General features: G+C 39.2%; 1 protein-coding gene and 1 non-coding gene across 3 annotated transcripts in view; both read right to left on the reverse strand.

Moving 5' to 3' along the window:
• SKOR2 (SKI family transcriptional corepressor 2) overlaps window positions 1-26,979 on the reverse strand; it is a 43,440-nt gene that overhangs the window by 9,504 nt on the left and 6,957 nt on the right. Inside the window, exons 4-6 of one of the 2 annotated variants that reach the window (XM_031003615.3) lie at window positions 15,607-15,672; window positions 15,131-15,229; window positions 4,593-4,660 (exon numbers count right to left, since the gene is read on the reverse strand). In XM_031003615.3, coding sequence (XP_030859475.2) covers window positions 4,593-4,660; window positions 15,131-15,229; window positions 15,607-15,672 — 233 coding nt within the window. Of the gene's footprint in view, window positions 1-4,592; window positions 4,661-15,130; window positions 15,230-15,606; window positions 15,673-22,890; window positions 22,943-26,979 lie in introns of those variants that run through there. The other variant, XM_063699199.1, reaches the window with a different exon arrangement.
• On the reverse strand, window positions 19,118-19,224 carry LOC115931522 (U6 spliceosomal RNA). The gene has a single exon (XR_004067993.1). It is a non-coding gene; the product is annotated as a U6 spliceosomal RNA (small nuclear RNA).

The following is a 26,979-nucleotide window of genomic DNA, read 5'->3' on the forward strand; positions in this document are numbered from 1 at the left end:
AAATAGTAATGGTTCTACCTTTTTTTAAAAAAAAAGATGTAAGACATATTTTTACAAACTCTGTAGGTTATACAGTAGAAATCTGGGCAAGTTCCCATCCTAACGAATATTGGAGAACCTCCAAGAAAAGACCATCTTACTGAAGAGCTGTGTCCTTGCCAAAGAACAAGCACTCCTCCAGCAAAGATAACGACCTCTCACTCCTTTCCCTGTGACGATGCACTGCACTCCCATCATCAGGAAGTTGTAAACTGCTGTTTTACAAGTCCACCGTGAACAAAACATTAGTCCTTAATCTATTGATTGAACATTATTTTAATTGAGGCTTTTAATGAAGAACTTTGAGACCGATTCCCCCTAGCTGCGTGTGACTGCAGCATTCTGGAAAAACAGCAGAGGGCACTTAAAGACTAGCACATTTTCCCCATCAACACGCCTTGTGGTAGTGATCTGACAAGTTCAAAGGATGTGAATCCGGGTCTAGCCATTTATCATGTGCTCTGTGTTGCAGCATCACAATGTCCTCCAAGAACTATGACTAAAAAATAAAAAAGCATGTCTTCAACAAATCCACAGTAGTAGCTTATACATAGATGCACTTGCTTATAAAATTATTGCCAAATTCATAATAAAAAAAGGTTATCAAGGCATCATCACAGTCTCAGCTCATGTTGTAAGTTTTTATATTCCAGTCCTTGGAAAAACTTTAATCAAAAAGCTATTCACTGAATAAAAATCTTCAGTCAGCTTCTTCAGCCTAAGGACTGTTAAGTTTTGCTTTTAAAATTGAATAAACTTGTCCTAGAATCATAATTCATTTGTGAATGAGAAATCCTTTACCCTTTATTACACTAAACATTTACATTTTCATAAACATGCTAAATTAAAAAACTTTTGTATTGGTTCATAGGGATAGGAAAATATTTCTTTGTTTTGCATAACTAAATGTGGCTTAGTAATATAAATGCTATAAGCACTTGAAAACCCAGGGCAGGGGTGGGGGACTTTAACACAAACCACGTTAAATACTAAAATACCCAAATTTTGAGCTATTTTTTAAAAAGGTAGCTTATAGCCATGTATAAATGTTAACTAATTCCTCACTGTTTTAAATCTCACATTGAGATAAGTACACATTCATCTATAAAGACACAAAGAGAGTCAATCATTTGACTCTGTAGTCATCACAACTTTACATTTAACATGGGAAAAAGAAGCAATGGTGCAGAAATGACAGTCAACAGAGAATCTGAAAATGCAGGAGCCAAAGAAATTCATAAGTTTTCTTTCTATGGCAATGATACCCAAGACGCTTTCAATATAATTTTTTTGAATAGAAACACTTTTTAACAACATAGGATAAATGCATTGTGGGTTTTTGGGAATCATTACAAAATATGATGGTTTTAATATATATGAATTCTCCTTGACTGCAAGATAGAGTGGGCTTTTATGTCATCTCAAGAAAAAAAAGCCTGTTTTGTAATATATGCTCTGTAAACTTTAAATATAAAATAATTTGAGTGAACTGTTGTGTTTTCAGGAAGCAAAGCATGCAACCATATTGACTGATGAATAAGATCATCCAACTAAAATATTCAGAAAGCCAGTAATTGTGATACTTTGCAATTTCTTGATAATCTTTAGATAGAATTTTCCAAAGACATTTTCCCCCAGGTACTTTGACAGATACGTCAGGCTGAATAAGGAATTAGACACATTTCTGTTCAAGTAACACTGAATCTGCAGCCTCAGTTCTAAAGCAGATAGTACCATGTAAACATAGGTCCTTCCTGCACAAAAATATATCTAGCCGGATGGGCATGGTGGCTTACACCTGTAATAGTTCCACTATTGTAGGTACTACTTTGAGAAGGGCCACACCATTAAATTGATTACTCACATTGGCACAGCATATTATGGCTTGTATGTACATTTCATGTTTATTACTCACTTGCACCTTATAATATTCCTACCAAGGCCCTAGGTTAAACCTTATAGCCATTCATTTTGGTTGAGGAACTGACACTTAACTATATGGGATGGGTCTCAATCCCAAGTTACAGATGTTAAAGCTCATCTCTGTTAGGTGCAGACAGAGCAGTAATACAGAAGCTCCCCAAAATTTGCTAGTATTCCTTCCTTTAGGAGTTGTGGTAGTAGTATTTGCTTAGTGTAAAATAACATTTGAAGAAACCAGGACCAAGCCAGGGAAATTTGGAAAAGAATTAAGAGGACTGCTACATGAGAGTATCAGAGCTGGGTCAGGATCATCATGGGTGGTGATTCATTCAACAAATGTTTATGAACAGCTGTTTGATGCTGCACACTGTGATAGGTACTGGAGTCAGCAGGAAAACCTTGGGCATCTAATGGCAGGGGACACACAAAAAGGGGAGGAAGCAGGAGGGACAAATCATGTCGATTTCACCAGTTTTCATGTTGTTACCCTGGAAGCAGCTTTGTGTATTTCAGGAATTATATGATACCTACAAGGGCAGGAGGGTGGGGGTGGGAAATCCAAGCTTTTCCCAAATTATTTAATTTGCTACCAGGAATAGTTTACTATCTATAGGAATGTGAATTAACAACATTTGTCTAGATAGATGAATACATGTTGTAAAATATTTTATAAGACAGCATAATAAAATGATTTGGTAATACCAGTTTTAATCTTCCATGTACCTAATATCTCAAAAGACACGAGATACTTTTTTCTTCTATCAATCCTATCTGCTTATTACATGGAGACAATATAATTTCCTCTTTTACTAAAGAAACCAAATGCCAAAGAAAATTAAGACATTAAGGTTACATAACCGGCCTTAAATAAGGGCACTAAAAGAAATACTGTTTCCTTTCCTAATGCCCATTTTGCTGTACTCACCACCACCCCCTGAAATCACAATTTTTTTGTTGCACGTGTGGCAATTTTTTTCTTTTGTTTTAACAGTATCAAAATGGGCTGGGTGCAGTGGTTCATGCCTGTAATCCCAGCACTTTAGGAGGCCCGGGTGGGAGGATTGCTGGAGGCCAGAAGTTTAAGACCACCCTGGGCAACACAGAAAGACCCTGTCTCAACAAAAAATTAAAAAATTAGTCGGGTGTGGTGGTGCACACCTGCAGTTCCAGCTACTTGGGAGGCTGAGGTGGGAGGATTGCTTGAGCCCAGGAGTTGGAGGCTGCAGTGAGCTATGATTGTACCACTGCACTCCAGCCTGTGCAGCAGAGTGAGACCCTGTCTCAAAAAAAAAAAAACCTGAAAATGATGTCCTTTGTAAAATAAGGAAGGTGTTAAAATCTTATATTCCCCTACATCGAATCTTTTATTTAAATTTTTCCTTTAAACAGAGAATACAATAAATATATTCACAGCAGTAATTATAGCTCTTATTATCAAGGAATCAAAAGCTAAGAATGGGAATTTGTTATTAAATCAATTATGAAAATCCTCTGCTCCCCAGTGAATTCAGGTGCAAACAAAACCAACATGAGAAGAAAATCCTGTTTAAGCAGCATTTTATGTAGTGGTTTTCAGAACTGAGAGTTGTTAACGATCACTTGAGATCAAGGAAAACCAATTGCTGCAAAAATGACCCTTAGGAATCTCCACTAACACTGGCATGATTTCTCCAATGAAGAATGGAAACATTAATAACTATCTTTCTTAAATAATCCTGACAAAAGAACTAGATATCTGGCTCTGTAGACAAGACAGGCACATATGCATGGATCCATGATTAATGGTTGAAAGGTAGCACGGATCAGTACAGAAATGTCAAGCAACCCAAAGTATAATAATTATGCTGAGAACAGCACTAAGGATCAATATGTGTTTTTATCCAGGTGATTAAATATATCTTGAAAATATTGAGCAGAAATAATTTTCTCCATTGTACTCACAAAAATGAGGAGGCTTGGGAGACTCCTTTAAAAGCCCTAATGAATAATACTAGATGTATCTACATGGGGAGAAAGGGCAAGAAATTCAGAAAGCAAACAAAAATCCAAAACAAAACCACTACATTTACTTATCAGACATCTTTCTGTTTGTTTTTCCATATAAATAGATCTTAGTGAGTGTCCATTTTTAGAAATGATTAGGATAGAGTAATACATTTCATTTGGAAATCATTTGTTTCTTTTCATCATCCTTCAAGTGAATTTAGTTGATTAACTGTGCTCATTAATTGTGTTTTGTTGGTAGTGGAGGGCCTGGCTCAAGAGTGGGTAGTGAAAGGAAAAGAGGATGGAAGACAGTTGCCCTTCACTGAGCTCCTAGTATAGCCCAGTACTGTGTTTGGGAAGTTTGCATAATGGAAGAAAATGCAGGTACCTTTGGTTTACCCACAGAGATAATTTACACATCTGTCTATTAACACATGGTAGGTAGTTACATTTAGAGGAAAAATACTGCCACATCTGTTTATCCTGTGTCTAAGTAAATCTCTTGGTAATTAGCATCTAAGCCAGCTGAGAGGTAAGTGGACCAAAGGATTTCATGCAAAAACGTGAACAGTTTCATACATATTGGGTAGTCTGAAAACAAACCAATTAAGGTGCATTTATTTTTAAGTAGAAATGCAGCTTACAATTTGTAACTGTTGTACCATTTCTTCTCGGTAGGCTAGCTCCCTTTTCATCTGATCCTGAAAATTATCTGGTAGGAGAGAGAGATAGAGAAAGATTAACTAAAGTGTAAAATCTACTTTTAGTTTACCTAGTAAAAACATTATTGACAGTCCCATGGACAGCCCCCCTACTTTTAAGTATTTTTTTCATAGGCAAATTATATGCTTGTTTGAAGAATGTTTTCAACACTCTATAATTTAATCAGACTAGACAGTAAATTCTGAGTGTGTCTTATATTTTACAGTATCTCATATTCCATCTAGTATAATCTCTTGCATATGATTACACAGAAATATCCCACACAATCATGTTCTTTAACCTTTGCACACTTGTGCAAATCACAGGTATTGGGAGCTTCCACTGTCTTCAGAAGTCCAGCACGAGTGAGTAGGGCAGGCCTCAGATAGACCTGAGCATGGGAAATGCTGCCCCTCCTGCACATAATACCTTTCCAGTAAAAAAGATGTGGGTCTGTGAAAAATGCCTGCCTGGCTTCGCTGCAGCTCATCTCACTCCTAAGAGAGAATACTTCGGCCTGACTCCCCTGTGCAGCAAACTCTCTCACCCTGGGATCAGCCTTATTTTATGTTCCTCCTTTGTCCTGGTGCCTTTCTACAGACTTTACCTTAATCTGAGAAGAAGAGAACTTTAAGAGATACTGTCATGCAAAATATTTTTGCTATTCTGCATATTGACCATATTTATTGCATTAGGGAAAAAATGACTTCCAAATGCACAGTTCAGTGTTACATCTTCTCCATGTGATCCTTTTAAAAGTGTGGACTTGGCTAACTTTGCCTTTTTCTGCACTGAAGGAGAAATGAGCATGATTTCATATTGAATTTGTGGTTGATAGGGCAGCAGCTTGAGGAAACGAGAAACTTCATCATTATCTTTTCTTCTCCTTTTCCTTTCATCTTCACAGCCAACTGGTGTGTGAGTTCTATGTGTTCTACCATCATATTCTCCCCTCTTTGCCACTGTTACCTCCCACGTGCAGGCACCTCATCCCTGAATCATTTTCCGACTGACCACCTGCCTCCAGTCCCTTCCTCTCCAAATACCTTTAATTCCCTGCTTAAAAATCTCCAATGGCTTTCCAACACTTTCAGGATAGTAAATCCTTTACCACTCATGAGGCCCTGGGTCTTAGAGATGAAAAGGCTTTGTTCTTTTTATTTTTTTCAACTTCTACCTTTTCATACTATTTGAATTTCTTATCCAACCCCAAACATGTGTTCTAATTAATGTTTTTAAAAAGACCCAATCCCTACTGTCACCTCTGATTTTGATGTCAAAGTCACTGTAATAGAGGGAAGTATGTGGTGCCATGCAAAGATTGAGAGAAGAGCTGTCATTCATTCTGGGAACATTAGAGGGGAGAGCTGCTTGAGCAGACACGTGGAGAACAGCATTCTACATAAAGACATGGAAGGAGGAGAGGGGAACTGCATATGGCTCAGCTGGCTGCAGCCGAGGGCACGGAGGAAATCCCCTGCACCACACCAGCCACCAAACCACTCTCCAGTCCTCAACTATGCATTATACTTCCAGCCTCTGTGCCTTTGCCCCTGCTGTGGTCTTGCCCTTGCAGCAAACAACTGCCTTTTCTTTAAAGTCCAGTCCAGATGTTACCTCCTCCAGGAAGTCTTCTCCAATTCTGCAGCCCCTCCTGCCAGAATTACTTACCCATTTTTTTTGTACTTCTCCAGCACCCTGTCCATACCTGTATTAATGCATCCATAATACATGCTATGATCAGTTGTTATCCATCTGTCTCCCTGCTAAACAGTTGAGTTCTTAGAGGGCAGGAAGATACGTTTAGACACTTTTAAAATTTTCAAGGCCTACCACAGTGCCTGGCACACGGCAGGGGCTAGCTAATAAATGAGGAGTAAAAACACACAGAATTATCCACCAGCAGGTTGAGATTCTGCCATCTATAGTAACTACCCCACTCTGGAACCTCAGATCTTTATCTAAAGAAACAAAGGTGTGAAATAATGTGCTCTTTCAGGTGTTTTCTTGCTCTAGCATTTTAAGCTTTGATGACAGGCCGAGTGTGGTGGCTCAAGCCGATAATCCCAGCCCTTTGGGAGGCTGAGGCAGGAGAATTGCTTGAGCCCAGGAGTTTGAGACCAGCCTGGGAAACATGGAAAAACTCTGTCTCTACTAAAAATACAAAAAATTATCTGAGCATGGAGGTGCACACCTGTAGTCCCAGCTACACAGGAGGCTGAGGTAGGAGAATCACCTGGGAAGTCGAGGCTGCAGTGAGCTGAGATTGCACCACTGCACTCCAGTCTGAGTGACAAAGTGAGACTCTGTCTCAAAAAAAAAAAAAAAAAGAAAGAAAAATTTTTTGGTGACAAAATAAATTGATTTGATTGGGCTTCATGCACCCACTTGTCTTTCCTGTGCAGGGGAAGTGAGGGAAAGATTTTGATTTACACCAGTAACAATTAGGCGAAAGGTACCATGTGAGGAGCTGGCATCCACCTCACCAGGTCAGGATGCTCTAGAGGTGGGTCTAAGGGTACAGGGCAACAGGGGAACCAGCCCTCCACAAACTGCCCTGGTTCCAACACTTGGTCCTGCGCTGTGGCCCGCAGGCCTCCAGGAAGATCAGTGTGGTTCCAGACACTGGAGCACATGGCAAGCATGGCTCCCTTTGTGAAGAAGAAAACTTTCCTCTGAGCCTCTAGGGATCCAAGATGCCTTTGACCAGGGTGGTAAACTAAGATGAATTAGGAATGAGGGGCTGCCTGAAGCCGACCAGGCTGGAGCACTTCCCTGGGATCACAGAAGATTCTAATTTTAGAGGAGGGAACAGCTAAGGGCAATTCAGAGTGGAATGATGAAAACTAGTCCTAACTTAACTCATGCTCATTTTTCTATGATAGTACACTTAATATAATTCCTGAAGTTAAAATGAAAAACAAAAAAGAAGCCATTAAAGTATTTGAAATAATGGCAATTTTTTTTTTAAGGTTGGAGTGGGGAAGAGCATAAAAGGCAAAAACTGAAAAGGAGAAGACTGGTTGATTTGATTAGACAGAAATTTAAAACTTTGGTATGCCAATAAATTACAAACAGATTAAACTCCCCAAACATAAAACACCATAGTCAACATTTAAAGGCAATTGATACAAACCAAAAAATACTTGCAACATGTTAAAGAATTAACATTTTAGTGTAAGAGGGTTTATACAAATCAATAAGAAAATGAACACATCAACAGAAATATGGGGAGAGAATATAAATGGGCATTCACAAAACATATGAAAGGATGCTAGACACATGAAAAATGTTCAACATCACCAGCAATGAAAGAAAAGGAAATAATATGAAATACCAAAATTTCCTCTTAAGTTGGCAAAGATTAAATGAAGAGATGATACATGCTGTTCCAAAGATGGGAGCAGAAATTAGTTGAAACTTTCTGGAAAGCAACTTGAAATTATATGTTAAGACTTTTAAAAAGTTCATACCCTTTAACACAGCAACACTTTTAGGAGTTTAACCTAAGGAAATAATAGTGGATACATGCAAAGACTTAGTTACAAGGGTGTCCATTATCTAAAACTTGGACAAACCTTAATGTCCAACATAACGGTATATTTATACACTGCTGTGTAGTAACAGAACGAAGCACATTTTAGCTAAAACAAAAAGGAAGTAAAAAATGTTGTGTATTACATTTCATTTTGTTTTATAAAAGCATTTAACAAGCATTTAAAAAGGCTGAAACTCCAAAATGTTAACATTGGTTATCTCTAGGTGGCAAGATTATGGGTGATTTTTGTTTCCTTTCCTTTTTATTTCTGCATACTTAAAATTTTCAACAACAAGGGTGTGTATAGCTTTTGAGATATAAAGATTGTTAATTGGCAAACATACAAAAATCTAAAATTTTTTCTATGTTGTTGTTTTTTTTTTTTTTTTTCTAAATTTGAGGCAGAGTCTCACTCTGTCGCCCAGGCTGGAGTGTCGTGGCATGATCTCAGCTTGCTACAACCTCTGCCTCCTGGGTTCAAGCGATTCTCCTGCCTCAGCCTCCCAAGTAGCTGGGGTTACAGGCATGCACCACCATGCCTGGCTAATTTTTTTGTATTTTTGGTAGAGATGGGGTTTCACCATATTGGCCAGGCTGCTCTCAAACTCCTGACCTCAAGTGATCCACCTGCCTTGGCCTCCCAAAGTACTGGGACTACAGGATGAGCCACCACGCCCGACCATATTTTTTCTATGTTCTAAAGGTTGATGAAGACACAGTTTAATTGGAGATGGAAAAAATCATTAAGCCGACTTCTGTAATGAGAATCACTTATAACCCAACTATTTTTGGAAAATGATAATACGAAAGGAAATAGCAAAGAAGAGCACTGAAGTGCAGCATGTCAGCCAACACAACAGCAAGACTGCACACTGCAAACTCAGACAGCTGGAAAAGCCAAAGGGTTTTTCCAAACAGCAATAAAAAGTATCTAGCCTACATTCCTAGAACCATAAGAAGACAAACCCATAGGGTACATCTGGTTCACATCTGGTTCACCTGGAATGTTCTAAGCAAGCAGTGGGCTTTGGGGTTCAATTTGTTTACAAATGTCTTCATTTTGTTATCTCTATTTTTAAAGAACCATTGAACTTTTTTTTTTTTTTGAGACAGGGTCTTGCTCTGTCACCCAAGCTTGAGTGCAATGGTGTGACCAGAGCTCACTGCAGCCTTGACCTCCTGGGTTCAAGTGATCCTCCCACCTCTGCCTCCTTAGTAGCTGGGACTACCTGTGCATGCCACCACACTTGGCTAATTTGTGTGTATGTGTTTGTGTAGAGACAGGGTCCCAGTATGTTGCCCAGGTTGATCTCAAACTTCTGGGCTCAAGCAATCCTCCTGCCTCGACTTCCCAAAGTGCTGAGATTACAGACCTGAGCCACTGTGCCCAGCCAAAACTTAAAAAAAAATTTTTTCATAGCCATCTTCTACTGAAAGGAGTTTAATCTGTACAGTATTTTGGAATCTGCCCTGCCGCCCCGACCCTGCACTTCATCTCCCAGAGTATGCTACAAAAAGAAAGAAGAAGGAAGGAAGGAAGGGAACCACTGAACATAAAATGAATTCAATAATGGCCACAGATGAAAGATGCAGACAACCATATTCAGGGAGATGAGATGTAGTTTGTTTTTAATAACAAGGACTCTTAACAGTAATTTGGAAGAGCAATTTTTTATAAGAATCAAAAATGATGACATTTTAGATGAAATCTAACATTTTTCATAAAGCCCCATTCATTAGTGCTTTCCTGTAATAACCAACTGGCCTTTCCACTCAGTTCTTGTAAGTGCCATGAATTTGTCACTAGATCCGCAAATCTAAGGATTCAACTCATGAGCCCTGGATACTCACCTTTATACAAGTCTTCAGTGATCCAATTCCATCCTCCATTGTCAGTTTTAATCTCTTTGGGTATGACCCCAATGTTCCTATCAATCATTTATTGAGAGTATGCTACGTACCCACAATGTGCCAGGTGCTGCAGGTGGCAACAGAAGAACATTCTGGGTAGCCCTTCCCTGAATCTATTTACAGTGTGGGTTGGGGGAGTGGAGAGTAACATGAGTGAAACAGAGGAGGAGTCAACACAGAAAACTCATGGTACTAGAAATGAACACAACAGGACTTCAGAAAATCGTGCCTGCTGCAAGAGTGGAAAGGCTTCTTGGATGTGGCAAAACTTTAGCTGTGCTCCAGATAAGAAGGAGGACTTGGATGAAGGGAGGCACTCTGGACTAGAGGAACACGGTGTGCAGAGGTGGAGGGAGAGGGGTGAGAGTGGTCTGCCAGGTAACTGGAGCTGAGCCGGGGGAGAAGCAGAAATAAGGGTGGAGAGGTTGGGGGAGGGGCACACAATTATGACAGGTTTTGAGAGTCAGACAAGAGTTAACTTAGCTATACCATGATACACAGTGCAAATCGTTCTAGCTTCTTGAGGTGAAGATTTTGTGCCAAATCTAGAGTTTTAGGAAGACAGGGCTAAGAGCAGCAGGCAGAAAGGGCTGGAGTGGAGAAGGGAGGTGAGGATGCAGGCCACCCTGCTGGTGACGGCCTTCTCCATTCATTGCCACCTTTAGCAGGTCCCAGGTTCGGGGCTAGGCTCTGAGGTTTTAAGATGGCTAGTGGGAAGAAATAAAAATGAATAAAAACTACAGCAAAACGATGAATGCTGTAATAAAGGAAGGCATAGGGTGTTGGAGGAAAAGAGAGGAAGAAGAGATACAATTGCTGGGGAAGGTGTACATAATGCAGTGGCAAACATAACTTCTGGATTTACAGCTGCAAAAATGATCAGACCAGTGTGAGTGAGGGAGTTTGGAATGGTGGCATTGGGAGTTACCTTTAATAATTTAACCTGTCCAACTGAACATGATTTTCATTGCAAAACATGTTTGACCAGCCATCCTATTGTCATCTCAAAGTAACCTTGATAATGGTGGGGCCCCTCCTAATCCATTTCCCCAAACACCTACTCCCACTCAATTCCAGCTTCTCCTTTTTCCTTAGTATATCCTCCCTACCTCTCTGTTGTGTCCTACCCGGTTTGTTGATTAAACTTATTGTTTAGTATTAAAACAAGTTTCACTCCCTGTTCCACCCTCTATAGTGACAGCTCAATAAACCTTTACAAGTTCTGGTTTCTTACATTAGCTGGTTTACTATATAGTCACTACAAGAATGTCAGCATCAAACTTTAAAACAGTATATAGTAGCAACAACTCACATTTGATAGTAATTACTATTCATTTGTCACTATGCTAAGCACTTCATGCCTTTCACTCATTTAATCCTCTCCACAACCCCAAGAGGTAGGTAGTAGTATTGTTATAGTGTTGAAAAGAGATCAGGGAATTTTCCTAAGGTTACTCAGCCAGTGAGTAGAGCAGTCAGCATCCACACCTGGAACCTCTCTATGACCTGCCATACTTCTCTGCCTCTGCTGTAATGGCAAATGCCTGCCTTGCCTTGCTTTCTCCTCCCCAGATTTCCCCATCAGGGCTATGCATAAGTATCAGTGGAGAGCAGCTCTGGAAGCCTCTGTTCCAGCAAGTGCAGAGACTTGCTTGTTTCTCTTCCTCCTCCCAACTGCTGCTCCCCAAACGTGGAGACTTGTTTCTTTCTTCTCCTCCATCTTCCTCCTTCTTCCTCCTTTTCTGCCTCTTCCTTCTCCTTCTCCTTTTTCCCTCTACCCTTCCTCCTCCTCCTCCTCCTCCACCTGCCCCTCCTCTCTGTTATCTTTATTTGTACCCTCTCCATGCTTAGGACCATTCCTGTGGTCCTCATTAACCCTTGGAACCACGACAAGAAGCCAATTTTTTTTTTTTTTTTTTTTTTTTTTTGGAGACGGAGTCTCCCTGTGTTGTCCAGGCTGGAGGGCAGTGGCGCGATCTCGGCTCACTGCAACCTCTGCCTCCCGGGTTCAAGCGATTCTCCTGCTTCAGCCTCCTGAGTAGCTGGGATTCATACCACCACACCAGCTAATTTTTTATATTTCTGGTACAGATGAGGTTTCACCATGTTGGCCAGGCTGGTCTCAAACTCCTGACCTCAAGTGATCTGCCTGCCTTGGCCTCCCAAAGTGCTAGGATTACAGGCGTAAGCCACTGTGCCTGGCCAGAAGCCAAAAATTTGGACCCAAGTTTAGAAATGCTTTTCTAGAGCTCAGGGCTGTTCCTCTCCTTTTCTTCTTTCTGCTTCATAATCACCATCATAATTGCACTTATCCTGTGCCCAGCATGTGCACAGCACTTCACATAGGTCTCTCATTCAGTCCTCTCATTCTTCTAAGTGACAGGAATTATCTGCCCCATTTTACAGTTTCCAAGGTCATACAACCAGCAAGTAGCAGAGCCTGAAAGTGAACTCAGGTCTGGTCGATTTTTGAGCCTCGATTCTTAATTCTCACATGCTACAGCTCCTAGCCTAGGTCCACAGTGCTCTGAGTGAACTGGATTTTAAGTGTGGTGACTGTGAGCATCTGTTCACCTCCTAGTAAAAAGCTTTGCAAAACTCTCACGAGAATTCCTCTATGCTTCTTTCCGATGAGGCTTTGCAAATCTCGGTTTTCCCCTGTTCATCTGAGTGAATCTAAATCTGTCCCCTAGCCTCACGGCCCCTCACATTTAGTTAACAAGCACATAATGTGCATTTGCTATTTTCATCCGTGTGAAATTGACTGCCTCTTTGTGGTGTATCTAAACTACGCATTATTTAAACTTGGGCACACACATGCCACTTCCTTGGTCAGTGGAGTATGTTGCAGATAAAAAAGAGGAAAATTTTTTTTGTTACTGTTTAATTGAAGTGTTTCATATGTGTGGCAATCACAGAGGATACATATTAGTGCACATCAAAATGATGAATGAGAGGTCTGAATTGAAACTGGCCAGTACTGTAACATTCTAACATTTTGTTTAACGGAAACATGTTGTACTACAGAGCAGTTACTATGAAAAATATAAATTATTATGGATTACTTAATTCCTTAGAATGAATATGAATTGGCTTTTATTAATGGGATGAATTATGACTACAGAGGTTTCATAGGGAGTTAGAAGGGCATGTTAGGGATTCAATGGGACTTGGACCCACTCTGCTAGATCTAAAAGCAGGGACTTGCAAACTCAACAATTAGATAAACATCAGCTATTGGGAAAACATATTCAATGCCTCTCATTGGGGCAAGGAACTGTGCAGTCTTTCTTAAGATACAGTTTCAAAAGTTAGAGAATCCTAGATCCTTTCAAAGCACCTGTTTCTTATGGCTTCAAAGATATTTTAAATGTTTCTCCTTTTCTCAAAGCTATAAGTATCACAATATTCCTAATTATGCTATCAAAAGCTATTGGCCATTCTCCTTCTTTCAATCTCATTCTAAAGCCCTGCAGGCATTCTCTGAATTCAAAATAACTGAAGTACCATGAGCTCCAGCCTCCTTTGGAGTATGCAGAGAGGACACACTTCGCAGACCCTCCCATTCCTTGTGGTCAGAGTTCTCTTCCATCAGCAGTTACCTCTACATTCTGAATCCTCACTAAATGTTATGGTCAAATTTAGTTTGACATGTTACCAGGAACCTGGTGCTATTCAAAAATGCTACCTAAGTGTGTCATTCAGTTGCGCCAGTGATTACATTTAGGAAGCCCTAAAGAATGAAGACCTTCAGGCTGACATTATTGAAATTATCATAATTATTTAAAAATCTTCCAGATGCTGATACAGGAATCATCTGGCACAGGAATTGCCAACTTGACTTTTGTGATTTCTGGATTAATAACAAGAAGCATGCTGACATTCTAAAAAAGTGCCCTGGAAAAAATTAATTTTAAGTATATATAATTAGAAAAATAAGTTTGCAGGCCAGGCACAGTGGCTCATGCCTGTAATCCCAGCACTTTGGGAGGCCGAGGTGGGCAGATCACCTGAGGTCAGGAGTTCGAGACCTGCCTGACCAATATGGTGAAACTCTGCCTCTACTAAAATTACAAAAATTAGCCAGGTGTAGTGGTGTGTGCCTGTAGTACCAGCTACTCCGGAGGCTGAGACAGGAGAATTGCTTGAACCCAGGCGGCAGAGGTTGCAGTGAGCCGAGATTGTGCCACTGCACTCCAGCCTGGGTGACAGAGCAAGACTCCATCTCAAAAAGAAAAAAAAAAATAAGTTTGCATACTATTTTCCCACTTTCCTTTCTCTGGAGAGGTAATATGACTAAATCAAAGTCCGGAAAGCTTGAAAAACACTACTGGGATGTATTTGTCCAGATGTGACACAGACCAGGGCAGGTGAATTTTAAAAATCTGGACACCTACCATAAAGTTTTAGGAAATTCCAAGACTCTGGGAGTAGAACTAACAGTTTTTAGGCTACAATATCTCCTGCCTCTAAATTCAGAATGGAATTTTAACATTAAATATGGATGGGAAATCTAAAACTACTAAAATTATAACAATTTCATTTAATAAAATAGATTGTGTATACTGAACCGTTAAAGTTTAGATTTTCATATTTATACGTATCTCAAGCATCAGGAAGCTATCCAGAACAATCTGAGAATGAAAGTTAACTTTTTCTTGTTTTCCCTACTTTAGAGAATGTAAATACCAAAGTAGTTCTTTTGTCTTAAAATCTATAATCGAACTATATCTAAATATTTAAATATATTTACATATTTATATATTTACACACATTTTAAAATACGTACAACATACACATACAGATACACATATATCCATACACAAATACCAAAAGGTTCTTGGAAGAAATTTTATCTGTGAGTCAATTCAAAGCCTAAATAAAACTAAAATTTATGAATATTTAGGCAGACCATGGGAAGACTGTGTGTGTTTTGCACAATCGCTTAATACTTAGAATCACATTCTTAAGCCTAATAATAGAAACGTAATCAATTATCATAAATACAATGAAATAAAAGTGATTTCTTACTGAATACTGGGAAAGACGTGTTTCCTTTTAACACCTGGAATTCTTGTTCCAGTCGTCTCCGTAAATCTATTTGTTCAAATAAAACCTTCTGAAGTTCCTCTAATAAAAAAAAGAAGAGTCATTTTACTAATCTTTACAAATAACTCTCCAGAGAACTGTTATATATGGCAATTTATTATTATAAGACAAAATATTTTACCAGTTTAAAAAGTGTTGCATAGACATAGGATAGGTTTTGTGCAGAAATCCATGAATATAAATCAATGTAATATATTATTTTAAAGTATTATATTACAGTGTCATGTATTGATTGATATGTATGCATTAATCTCAATTATATCCACCCAATGGTCCATATATTATTCATATGTTGCTTGTCAAGCTAAAAATATGGTGTAGAACAAAAATATCCTCCTATTATCTCCATAGTCGTTTAAAGCTAAGAGAAGTTCTACAGAATTAAAACTTTCATTTACCTTTCCCCATATTTTCTACATCCTTTTTGAGTGAATGAGGTGAGTTGGTTTCTTGTGTATGTTCACCTTTTAAAAAAGCAGAAAAAATACTATTAGTTTTGTGTAGGCTAGTTCTGTAAGTTTTCCTTTACATTTTCTTTTAATATCTGCAAAACAGTTTATTTAATATAACCTGAAATTGGAAGTCCTCATAACCAAATGTTGTCTTCATTTATTCGCATACAATCCTCCTGAAACACGGAGGGGAGGTGCAGAAAAGGAGGGCAGAGCCTGCCTGACCTGTGATGGCAGCTCCCGAAAAGCAGATTCTTGAAGTTATTCCCTCTCCAACCCCCTACCGCTATCCATCCTTTACAAGGAAGGAAATTGCTAGAATGGGCAAAAGAGGAGTCTGGATAGTCAAGATTTCTGGTAGAAATCTGATTGGAGTCCCACTGCTCCTTGAAGGGAGGAAGCTTGGTTTGAATGGAAAGGTTCTCAAGACTAGAGGCAGGTGCCCAGCCTTCTTGGGCCATCAAAATTTGGGACACTGAAAAAGAAATGTGAGGAGGCTTTGAATTGTAAATGATAAGCCTGGAGGGGTTTCCTAATAACTGATAGTTTGTTTTTTTTAAAAAAAAAACAACTTGGGCCGGGCGTGGTGGCTCATGCCTATAATCCCAGCACTTTGGGATGCCGAGGCGGGCAGATCACTTGATGTCAGGAGTTCAAGACCAGCCTGACCAACATGGAGAAACCCCGTCTCTATGAAAAATACAAAATTAGCTGGGCGTGGTGGTGCATGCCTGTAATCCTAGCTACTCGAGAGGCTGAGGCAGAAGAATCACTTGAACCCGGGAGGCGGAGGTTGCGGTGAGCTGAGATCATGCCATTGCACTCCAGCCTGGGCAACAAGAGCGAAACTCCATCTCAAAAAAAAAAAAAAATCAACTTAAAGCTAGGTGTGGTGACTCACATCTGTAATTGGGAGGCTGAGGCGGGAGGATTGCTTGAGGCCAGGAGTTCAAGACCAACCTGGGTAATATGGCAAAACCTTGTTCCTACAAAAATAGAAAAATTAGCTGAATGTGGTGGTGTGCACCTGTAGTTCCAGCAACTTGGAGGCTAAGGTGGGAGGATCACTTGAGCCCAGGAGATTGAGGCTGTAGTGAGCTGTGATTGCACTACTGCACTCCAGCCTGGGTGACCCTGTCTCAAAAAAACAAATAAATAAATAAAATAAAAAGTAAAAAAAAAATTAAAAATCAACTTAAAACAGAGAGACAAAATAAGTTAACTTATATTAGTTTGTAAACAGTGACTTGCTTGCTGATATCTCTTAACTGCTCTTCCTCAACCAAAGAAAACTATATTGCGCATAAAGATTAGATCGTTATTCCTATTTCGCTTACATGCTGACTAGGATGGCAAGTTAAGAAAATGTCTTTATCCACAGTCATGAATTGAGTCTACAAATCTGGTCTAAATAAACCAGAATCCAATCATTCAGGCAATCAGAATTTTTAAAAAATTCAACCCCCTATCCTCAATGCTCACATAATTTAATCAAGCTTTTCATTTCTGTCTGAAGAGGTGTGGTGGAACAAACAAAGGGGCTCTGAGGCCTCATGGATCCCCCTCCCTTTCCCCTCATCCCTCCTCTGTGTCCCCAGAGTTCCCTGCACAGGCCTCAGGCATGGTGCTGTTTCCTTACTCCCCTTCCTCACTCAGTGGGCCATGTGTTACTTGGCGGCAGAGGTTAGGTATGGCCAGTGCCTAGCACAGTGCTGAACATACAATAAGCACTCAATAAAGGGTCTGCAGTTGTTTCTGAAAAGGACCCCAGGAGGTCGTAAATTCTAAATTGCAGTAAGCGGGGGCCAGAATTCATCAAAGATCTCCTTACTATTTATTTCCCTCAGCAAAAACCAAAATGTAATGGCCCTGGGCACTTGTAGAAGTATGGGGAGATTTCTTTGCCGAGGTAAAAATTTCTACAAAGAGGGAAACAGAATTTCTCCCTGAAGTGCTGACCTATAACAGTATCATGGACAGACAGGGAAATTTTCAACATGATATTATCAATGGCAATTCAAGTGCATTTTACTTGATGACTGTGAGGAGTATGTTTGTGTGTGTTTGTGCATGTGTATGTGTGTGTAGGTAAATACATCTGTGAAAATATACACAAATATTCCAGGACATATGCATCATTAGAGGAAGGAGCCTAATAATATCCTTGGCATCCCTAAGTTCCTTAATAGCAAGCATCTTCTCTAATATCCAGATCAGATTCCTATAGCCTCATTCTCATTCTCATCTTGGACATGACCTCTCTATAGGCTCAGATGTACTCTTGAACCTTGATACCTTGGCTTTCTTCTCCATATAAAAAGAAAATAGAGAGGAAATATCTGTGAAGCATTTTAAATATAGACCTCAATGCAATTCCTAGAAAAACACTGTTATCTAAAACAAGAGTAACATGAAGGTTGATAACAAATTATTAATGGGTAAACCAAGAAAAATAGTATTTTGAAATGAAGATACATGCATATTATGTGCAGTCTCAGTTAACCAGTTAAAGGTGTAGAAGTTTCAAAAATACTGGCATACAATATTGAATCTGAACAAGAGAAGAAAGAAGCATGCATGTATCTCTGCATTTATCTGCAGGGCATAATGACACTATCATTCTACAACTTTCTCAACCACTCAAAGCATGATTTAAATGAGATCTTTATTCCTGAATAGGCAATTCTAGAAACCACAGTCTTATCAAATTATAGACCAGATTCCTTTTGACTCATTAGTATATTTTGTGGACTGTTTATCTTATATTATGTTTCAGTTAGATAGTTGAATTTAAAAATTAAAATATGATATGTAAAATGCATTTCTTTCCTACTTCATAATTAGTAGCTTTACATTGGTATGAAACCACTAAACAAGCAGCTAGTAAATGGAAACTATATTAAACACAGGCAAATCTACTGATGATGTTAATAAAAAGCTTGTCTTTTCATCAGCTTTGTAGAGGTTTTATTAACAATTTGCATCGGCATCTATTTCAAACAGATATTTTGCTGCATCTTCTGGGTAAAATCTGCCAATTTTGAGCTTAGAGGATTCGAATGCCTCACTTACAAAGGGTTTTTAAAATGGCTAAATGTTAGGTAAATAAAAAGCACAGAAGCTTCCGCTGCCTTTTGTGTATCTTTTACTGGACTGTTGCCTTTTGTATATTACTAATCTGTGAAAACCAGATTGTTAATGGTGGTTAAAAATGACCTCTGGGAGCCTGGATATATTTGTTCACTATTACTGCTAATGGTTTCCATCTGGTTAAAAAAAAAGGCAGTTTAATACTAGATTAAATAAACGTGATTTAGTTGACAGTGAGCTCCCAATTTTTCTAAAAATTCCATCAGGTTGGCTACATTTTACTTTTTCAGAATTAATGAATGGGTTTGGAAACATCCCTAAAGTGCTTACTTTTTTATCCCCTATATTTCCCTCACCCCTTTTGTTTTTAAATATGGACTGCTTCAGAAATTTGTGTGTTATCCTTGCACAGGGGCCATGCTAATCTTCTCTGTATTGTTCCAATTTTAGTATATGTGCTGCCAAAGTGAGCAATGGATTCCTCTTTTGAAAAAGGGGTTGATGAGCCAGATGTGGTGGCTCATGTGTATAATCCCAGCACTTTGGGAGGCTGAGGCAGGTGGATCACCTAAGGTCAGGAGTTCAAGACCAGCCTGGCCAACATGGTGAAACCCCATCTCTACTAAAAATACAAAAACTAGCTGGGCATGGTGGCAGGCACCTGTAATCCCAGCTACTTGGGAGGCTGAGGTAGGAGAATCGCTTGAACCCAGGAGGCAGAGATTGCAGTAAACCGAGATCACGCCACTGCATTCTAGTCTCGGTGACAGAGCAAAACTCCATCTCAGGGAAAAAAAAAAAAAAAAAAAGAGAGGGGGTCGGGGGAAGCACAGCAATTCTAACAGTGTAGAGTTGTAGGAGAGAAAATTATACATGGAAGAAGCATATTTCTTGGAAGCCCAGCCTCAAACATATCTAAGACTGTAGAAAAAAACTGGTTTGAAGTTGGAGAGTAATGGGTAACTAGGGCATAAAATGTCTCCTGTGGATGGAAGTGACTAAAAGCTGCTGCTAAAGGCCCAGTGCCATGGCTCACACCTGTAATCCCAGAACTCTGGGAGGCCGAGGGAGAGTGCTTGAACCCAGGAGTTTGATACCAGACTGCGCAACATGGCGAAACTGTCTGTACAAAAAAGACAAAAATTAGCTGGGAATGGTGGTGCACTCTTCTAGTTCTGGCTAATCTGAGTGGGAAGATCACTTGAGCCCTGGAGGTCAAGGCTGAGGTGAGTCATCATTGCACCACTGGCCACTGCACTCCAGCCTGGGTGATAGAGTGAGACCCTGACTTAAATACAAAAAAGAAGAAGAAAAGAAAAAGCTGCTGCTTAGGAAGGTGTCTACACCAGGACTTTCCAAGTGCACATTTGCAGGACATTGTGATCTGCATGGTTTCTGAGAATCCTGCTCATCCAGGAGGGTGGAGGCAGCATCGTGCCATATCAGGGAAACTACATCACTGCTGAGTGCAACTGGAGACCAGAGAGCCTGGAATGTCAGGAGTCGGCTTTCCTGGTCTCTCCAAGGACCTCCAACAGCAGTGGTTCCACATTCTAGGTGAATGTTCCAACCCACTCTTGGTTCTGCCCTCACATGTCATTAGAAACTGGAAGTACAAGAAAGATGGGTGAGAGAAGTAACATGCTGAAGCAGATATGAGCAGTAAATAGCAAATGAGGAGGAGATGGACTATATGAACAACACAAACAAGCAAAAAAAAAAAAAAAAGCCAACAGATTCAATAGCACTAGCTTTCAAGGTACTAGAATAATTACTTTCTCTTAAATATCATGGCAAGCCTCTGCTCAAGAACCTGCAATGGCTCCCTACGGTCTCCATCAAAGACTCCATTCTAAAGTTCTCCCCACAAAGTCTCTAGGTTCTCCCATTCTTGTCCAACCTGCTGAGCCATCCCGTCTCTTTTTTTTTTTTTTTTTTTGAGACAAGTTCTCACTCTGCCACCCAGGCTGGAGTGCACTCACACAATCCAGGCTCACTGCAGCCTCAACCTCCTGGGCTCAGGTGATCCTCTCACCTCAGCCTCCCAGGTAGCTGGGACTACAGGTGCACACCATCATGTCTGGCTAGTTTTTTTCTGTTTTTTTTTTTTTTTTTTTTTTTTTTTTTTGTAGAGACGGGGTTTCACCATGTTGCCCAGGCTGGTCTTGAACCCCTGAGCTCATGTGATCCATCCATCTCGCCCTCGCAAAATGCTGGAATTATATGCCTGAGTCACTGCACCTGGCCCATCCTGTGTTTATTGCCTAACAGGCATTTATTTTTCACATCTGCTGCCTACAACTGCCTTATGTCATTTCCCTGTCCTAAGGTGCCCTCTCCTCTCTTTCTTGTGCAACCAAAATCAGAATGCCATCCAAGTCTTTTCTTGTTAAGGATTGAATGCCTGTGTCCCCCTTATCCCCAAATTCACATATTTAAATCCTAACCCCCAAGGTGGTGGTATTAGAGAAGGGGGTGGGGGGCTTTGGGAGGTGATTAGGCCACGAGGGCAGACCACTCATGAATGGGATTAATGCCCTTATAAAAGAAACCCCAGGGAGCTCCCTTCCTACTTTTCCACCATGTGAGGACACAGCAAGAAAACGGCCATCTATGAACCAGGAAGAGAGCTCCCTCACCAATCACTGAATCTGCCAGTGCCTTGATCTTGGACTTCCCAGCATCCAGAACTGAGAAAAACAGATATTGTTTAAGCCACCCAGTAGATGGTATTTTTTTTTTTTATAGCAGCCTGGCCAGACTAAGACATTTTTCTTCCATAAGGCTTTTTCAACTTCTGCAAATCTTACTGATTTATCCCTTCCTGGGCTGAAGTTCTAAGTGCTTATTGTCCTTATTCTGCCCCTTTGTACCTGATGTTCTAGTGTTTTACAATATTAGTCTGGTCTTCCTCAGCTAGAAAATATACTTTCGGAGGGCAGAGAGATCCTACCTTACAGGTAATCCCGATCACCCCTACCTTAGGAAAGGGTACAAATACATTCCACAAATACTTGTTGTACTTTTTAATTCATTCTACTTTGTAAGAGAAATACCAACTAACGCTATTCTAAATCCTTAGTTGTCATGACGAGTTTTAAAGCACTAACTTGTTCCTATATGTGAAAAGCACATTTTGATCCATTTGTATATTCTGACTAAATTAGGCTAATTATATATTCAGTTTACTGGGGAAATTTGTGATGCTCCAATAGAAAATAAGTTTTGTTCTCATCTGACATTTTGAAAATTTCTTTCAGGAACAAACAAAACCACGGCACTAAATTTTAACCATGACCTGAAAATATTAATTAGCTTATATGTCTACTGTAGCCTCCAACAGCAAAAATATTGTACATTTTTAGAGCTCATTTAACTATAAGAGCCAAACGAATGGTCAGGTGACCTGTTCCGTTGGTGGACATGAGAGAGGAGAAGCTGATTAAACAGTTATCACTCTTCTCAAGCTGAACTCTGAATTCAATAAATAAGAGCATTTAAATATTGCATCCTGTACACATGTAGGGTATACCATGTATATGGGGTACAATATGAAACTTTTGCCATTTGAATAAAGAGCAAAAAATATGGCATTCACCCATCCCTTCTATGGAAATACATTCTTTCTCCTCCCCACCATTTTCTTTTCTCTTTCTTTTTTTTTTTTTTTTGAGACAGGGTCTTGCTCTGTTGCCCAGGCTGGAGTGCAGTGGTGTGAACATGGCTTACTGCAGCCTGTCCTTCTGGGCTCATGAGATCCTCCCACTTCAGCCTCCAGAGTAGCTGTGCCACTATGCCAGGCTAATTTTTAAAAATATTTTGTAGGTCTACCTATGTTGCCCAGTCTGGTCTCGAACTCCTGGGCTCAGGGAATCCTCCTGTTTCATTCTTCCAAAGTACTGGGATTATAAGCATGAGCCACTGTACCAGGCTGCCCCCAGTCATTTCATCCCTACTTGGTTTCCTACTCCTTGTCTTGGCTGTCTCCCTTTTAAATTCTCCCTTGAGCCAACAGCTGGCACTTAGAAGCATGGCCCCAGCCAGCAGCCCCAGGGACTAAGCGGTTGCTTATCACTGAAAGGGCTTCTATGTCCTCCCAGTACTATTGTTGACACTCATGAAAAATATTTGGAGAAAATGTTTTGTTTTGATTTTTTTTAATAGAAGGAAAATGTCTGTCCACAGAGGAAGTCTGCAGAAAAAAAGAAAGAAAGTGTGTTATTTAATTGCACACTCACAGGTAAATTTAGTAAATAATTTTTTTCTTTTCTTTTCTTTTTTTTTTTTTTTTGAGAGGGAGTCTTGCTCTGTCACCCAGGCTGGAGTGCAGTGGTGCAGTTTCAGCTCACTGTTACCTTCGTCTCCTGGATTCAAGCGATTCTCCTGCCTCAGCCTCCTGAGTAGCTGGGATTACAGGTGGCTGCCACCACACCTGGCTAATTTTTGTATTTTTAGTATAGACAGGGTTTTACCTTGTTGGCCAGGCTGATCTTGAACTCCTGACCTCAGGCAATCCACCTGCCTCAGCCTCCCAAAGTGCTGGGATTACAGGCATGAGCCACTGAGCTTGGCCAATTTAGTAAATAAAATTATTTTAGTTTAAGACTGTGTCTATACATGAGATACACATGCATTCTAACATCTGGATGAAGAAAGGTATTATAATTTCGGTCAAGTGTCCAGATGTTTCCATAGTTTGTGCGGACTCATGTGCTAGCTGTGTCTGTGTTCTGCTGCAGGGGAACACACCCTAGAAGAGAAGCCATCTCCTGCATGCAAAGCTGCAAACAATCTTTGCATGCTGCTCCCAATGCACCTTCTTGCCCTTTTATGCTGGGCTGAGGCTCTGTCCTCCTGTTGCTCAACAGCAGGCACAGGGCCTGGCCACTGCTGAACAAAAGCTCCACGTATGCATGTTTAACTCCCAAATAAACTCTGAATTTTAAAATTGATCTTAGTCTTATAATCTGCTTCTAAGTGAGATTTTCTGGATTTTTTATTTTCTCTGTCTCTGATACTCTTAGAGGTATAATTTGGATAGGGTCAAAATTAATCTACAGTTAGTGTAACTAGTACACTTGAGAATAACCAAAATACAGCACAACATATGGCATAGAGAGGTTTATAAAAACACTTTGCATTAAGTCATTAAAAAATCAATTATATAAAAAAGCAAGGTTAAATAATTTTCTCCTCTATCAGTGGGATATAGACTTCTAATTTCTTGATGTTAAATTCTACATTGAATGACTTCCCCTGTGATGTTTGGCACTTCAGTGAGGTCACAGAACAGAAAAGAAAAAAAAATCAATATCACTGGAAAGCATATGCTACAGAATGAACTAAATATTAACTCCATTAGTGAAAAAAAAAGGAGCAAGTGCAAGATTAACTAATACCAGTGGGATTATAGTAAACTAAGAGCTATGGCAAACTTTACAATTCATGATCAAAATTTATTGCAAGGTGCATACACGTTGCATCTTGAATCAGTAAATTAAATATCTTTGATTAGTGCATCTCGAGTTCATTTAGAAAGCTCTTGAGTTTTAGAACCGGTCTTGTGAGTTAATGCTGTTTAATTTTTTTCCTGGACATTTTTTCATTGCCCTTCTCTATCTCCTTGAGTTCTATATTTTTAACAATCATTAGTAAGAAGGAAACGTTCATAAATAAAAATAAACAAATATCTGAAATAAGGAAACTATTTAATTTTGAATCCATGTATTGAAAGACTTCAAAATACATTGTACATAACTAAATGTTGCTAGTAAACCAGAGATAGGAGGTTTTATCAAATTTTATAGGTACATTAACTGAGAAACAAAATAGTTTAAGGGTTTACCTAATGTCACCTAGTGAGGGAATTAAAACTCAGATCTACTAGTCTATACGTCAAAGAATTTTTCTTATTTTTTGCTTTTTTTAAAAAAAATCATAAGCATGTTCAAAAATAGAATGGAATAATGAATCAGAGTGCTTCATCTGCTATATATTCATGAGAAGTGTAATTGCTTCTTACTATTCTCAGAAATCTGTCCATAGCATATTAAGTACACTAGAGAATCATACCAGTGAAAATCAAATTGATTTTAAAACTTCTATACATATAAAAAGATGCAGCCATGCTCACACTGCAATGGCACCGGCGTTTCTCCAGTGAAGGGGATTGAAAAGTGGGGATGACTCCACTTTACCTGATTTCCTTGACCTGCAATAGCTTTGAGCTGTCTTACCAGCTTACCCCACTGCATTCAATTTCAAATCACTTAACTTCACTAAAGTTATTCAAAATGGAAATGCAAAACCTTACTCTGGGATTGCAATTGGAAATACTGTCATTTATATTTTTGAGTAGGTAATATTTTGACGAAACTACCATCCCCCTTATCTATCTGACTTGGGTCTAATTTTAAAGGATCTATAGATAAAAGTTCTCCTGGCTTTTGGGTAATTTTGGCTGCTTGAGAACTTCATGTTTGGTCCCTCAATTATACAGAGTTATATCTGCTGTATGTAAGGTTAATGACCATTAACAGGGAGGTTTTAAAAAAATCATTTAAAAATGTAATCTCTTCAAAATTGCTGAAAAGTAATAGTTACTGATAAGGCTGACAGATTAAAGAAAGGCTAAACTTAATTAAAATGATGAACTAAAATATCAACTGGAACAAAGTATTGTTGCTAAACTGAATTTTTTAAAGGGATCAATTAAATATAGGTCTATATCTTTGCTCAGAGAAAGGTCATAGAGATTTTCTGGTTAACTATATTTATGGTTGCCACGGGAGTGAAAAATTCCTATAAAAATCAAAAATTGCATACCGACTTATCAGGCAGTTTGAAAAGACATTTCATTCTTTTTTTGTTATAGCTATATAAGCATAGAAATAAAATATTGATATTTTCCAATAATAATGGTTGAATTAAACATTGGCTAAAGGGACACAGGGTTATATAAATCTTATCAGATGGTTTTTTGTGTAGACTACGATTATAGTACTCATACTGCCTTCTTAGGTAATCTGTCTCCTCCTCTTGATTGGAAGCAATGTGAGGGCAGGGACTCCTATTGATTTCTATTTCTGAATTCCCAGAGTCTAGGAAAGTACTTAGTATACAGTAGGCATTCAAAGATATTTGTGAAGTAAATAAGTAAATAAACAAATGAATGCTATCATGTAGATAACGGTTGTTACATGGGGGAAAATATCTTCATTAATGAATAAAGAATACTGGATAAAACATTTGGCTGCTACCACTCCAAAGCAGCTAATCACAAGCGCTCATAATCTCTTTGGCTCATCTGAATTTCTGACACTTTGCCAAATAAATGGATTCTCAGGATCTGACCACAAGTAAATACATTAATACCAAAACATAGGTCACTTGGGCCCCAGTCTGGAATTTTCTCAAATGTGTATTTCAATCTGAGGACCATAAGCTAATCTTTTCTAAAAGCAATGGCAGCTGACGGTGCACCAAGTTAAGTCCCACACAGTCCAAACCCTTTAAACACTTACTGGTGTTTAAAACATTTCCACGTGCTAAGCAAAAAACAAAAAACAAACAAACAAACAAACAAAAAAAAAACCCATAAGGATGAAGTTCTTGTGACCTAAGATTCCAAGATAAAGTTAACAAAATATAGCCTTCACCTGAAATTTGCTTAATTTGATAATATATTTTTATCCCTTCCATGTTTCACCTGTCTCCCATTCAATACAGGATAATAAGATTGTATAACCTCCTACTACATACTTCCCAGAATAATGTGAGAATGAAACCGTGATATGGAAAAATCAATGTGGAACAAGTTTCTCTGGGAATCTGTATCAAATTAATTATTGTGAGGTAGGGATTAGCAATATTTCAATAGTATCACTACGTGTTATTACCAATATAACTATTGACCGCACTGCCCTGAGCTCCAGGCACTGTGGAATTTTTATATGAACACCGATCCTGACTGTACTTTTACTTACTTCCTTTTAGCATTTATATTTCCATCTTAATATCAAACAACAGTAGATACCATGGTTTTTATCTGCTTGGCTATCATTCTTGAGGTTCTGATGGCTTGTTAGGGTTTACTAGGTCAATAAGCATGGGGAAAACAAACCCCTCTTAAAGCCAGGAATTTGTTTTCAAATTCCATCCAAATCAGAGGAAGATGAAAGAGAGAAATTCAGTTTTTAACAAATATACAGAGACTATTAATATACATGA

This window comes from Gorilla gorilla, chromosome 17 (assembly GCF_029281585.2).
Source record: "Gorilla gorilla gorilla isolate KB3781 chromosome 17, NHGRI_mGorGor1-v2.1_pri, whole genome shotgun sequence".
Lineage (NCBI taxonomy): Eukaryota > Metazoa > Chordata > Mammalia > Primates > Hominidae > Gorilla > Gorilla gorilla.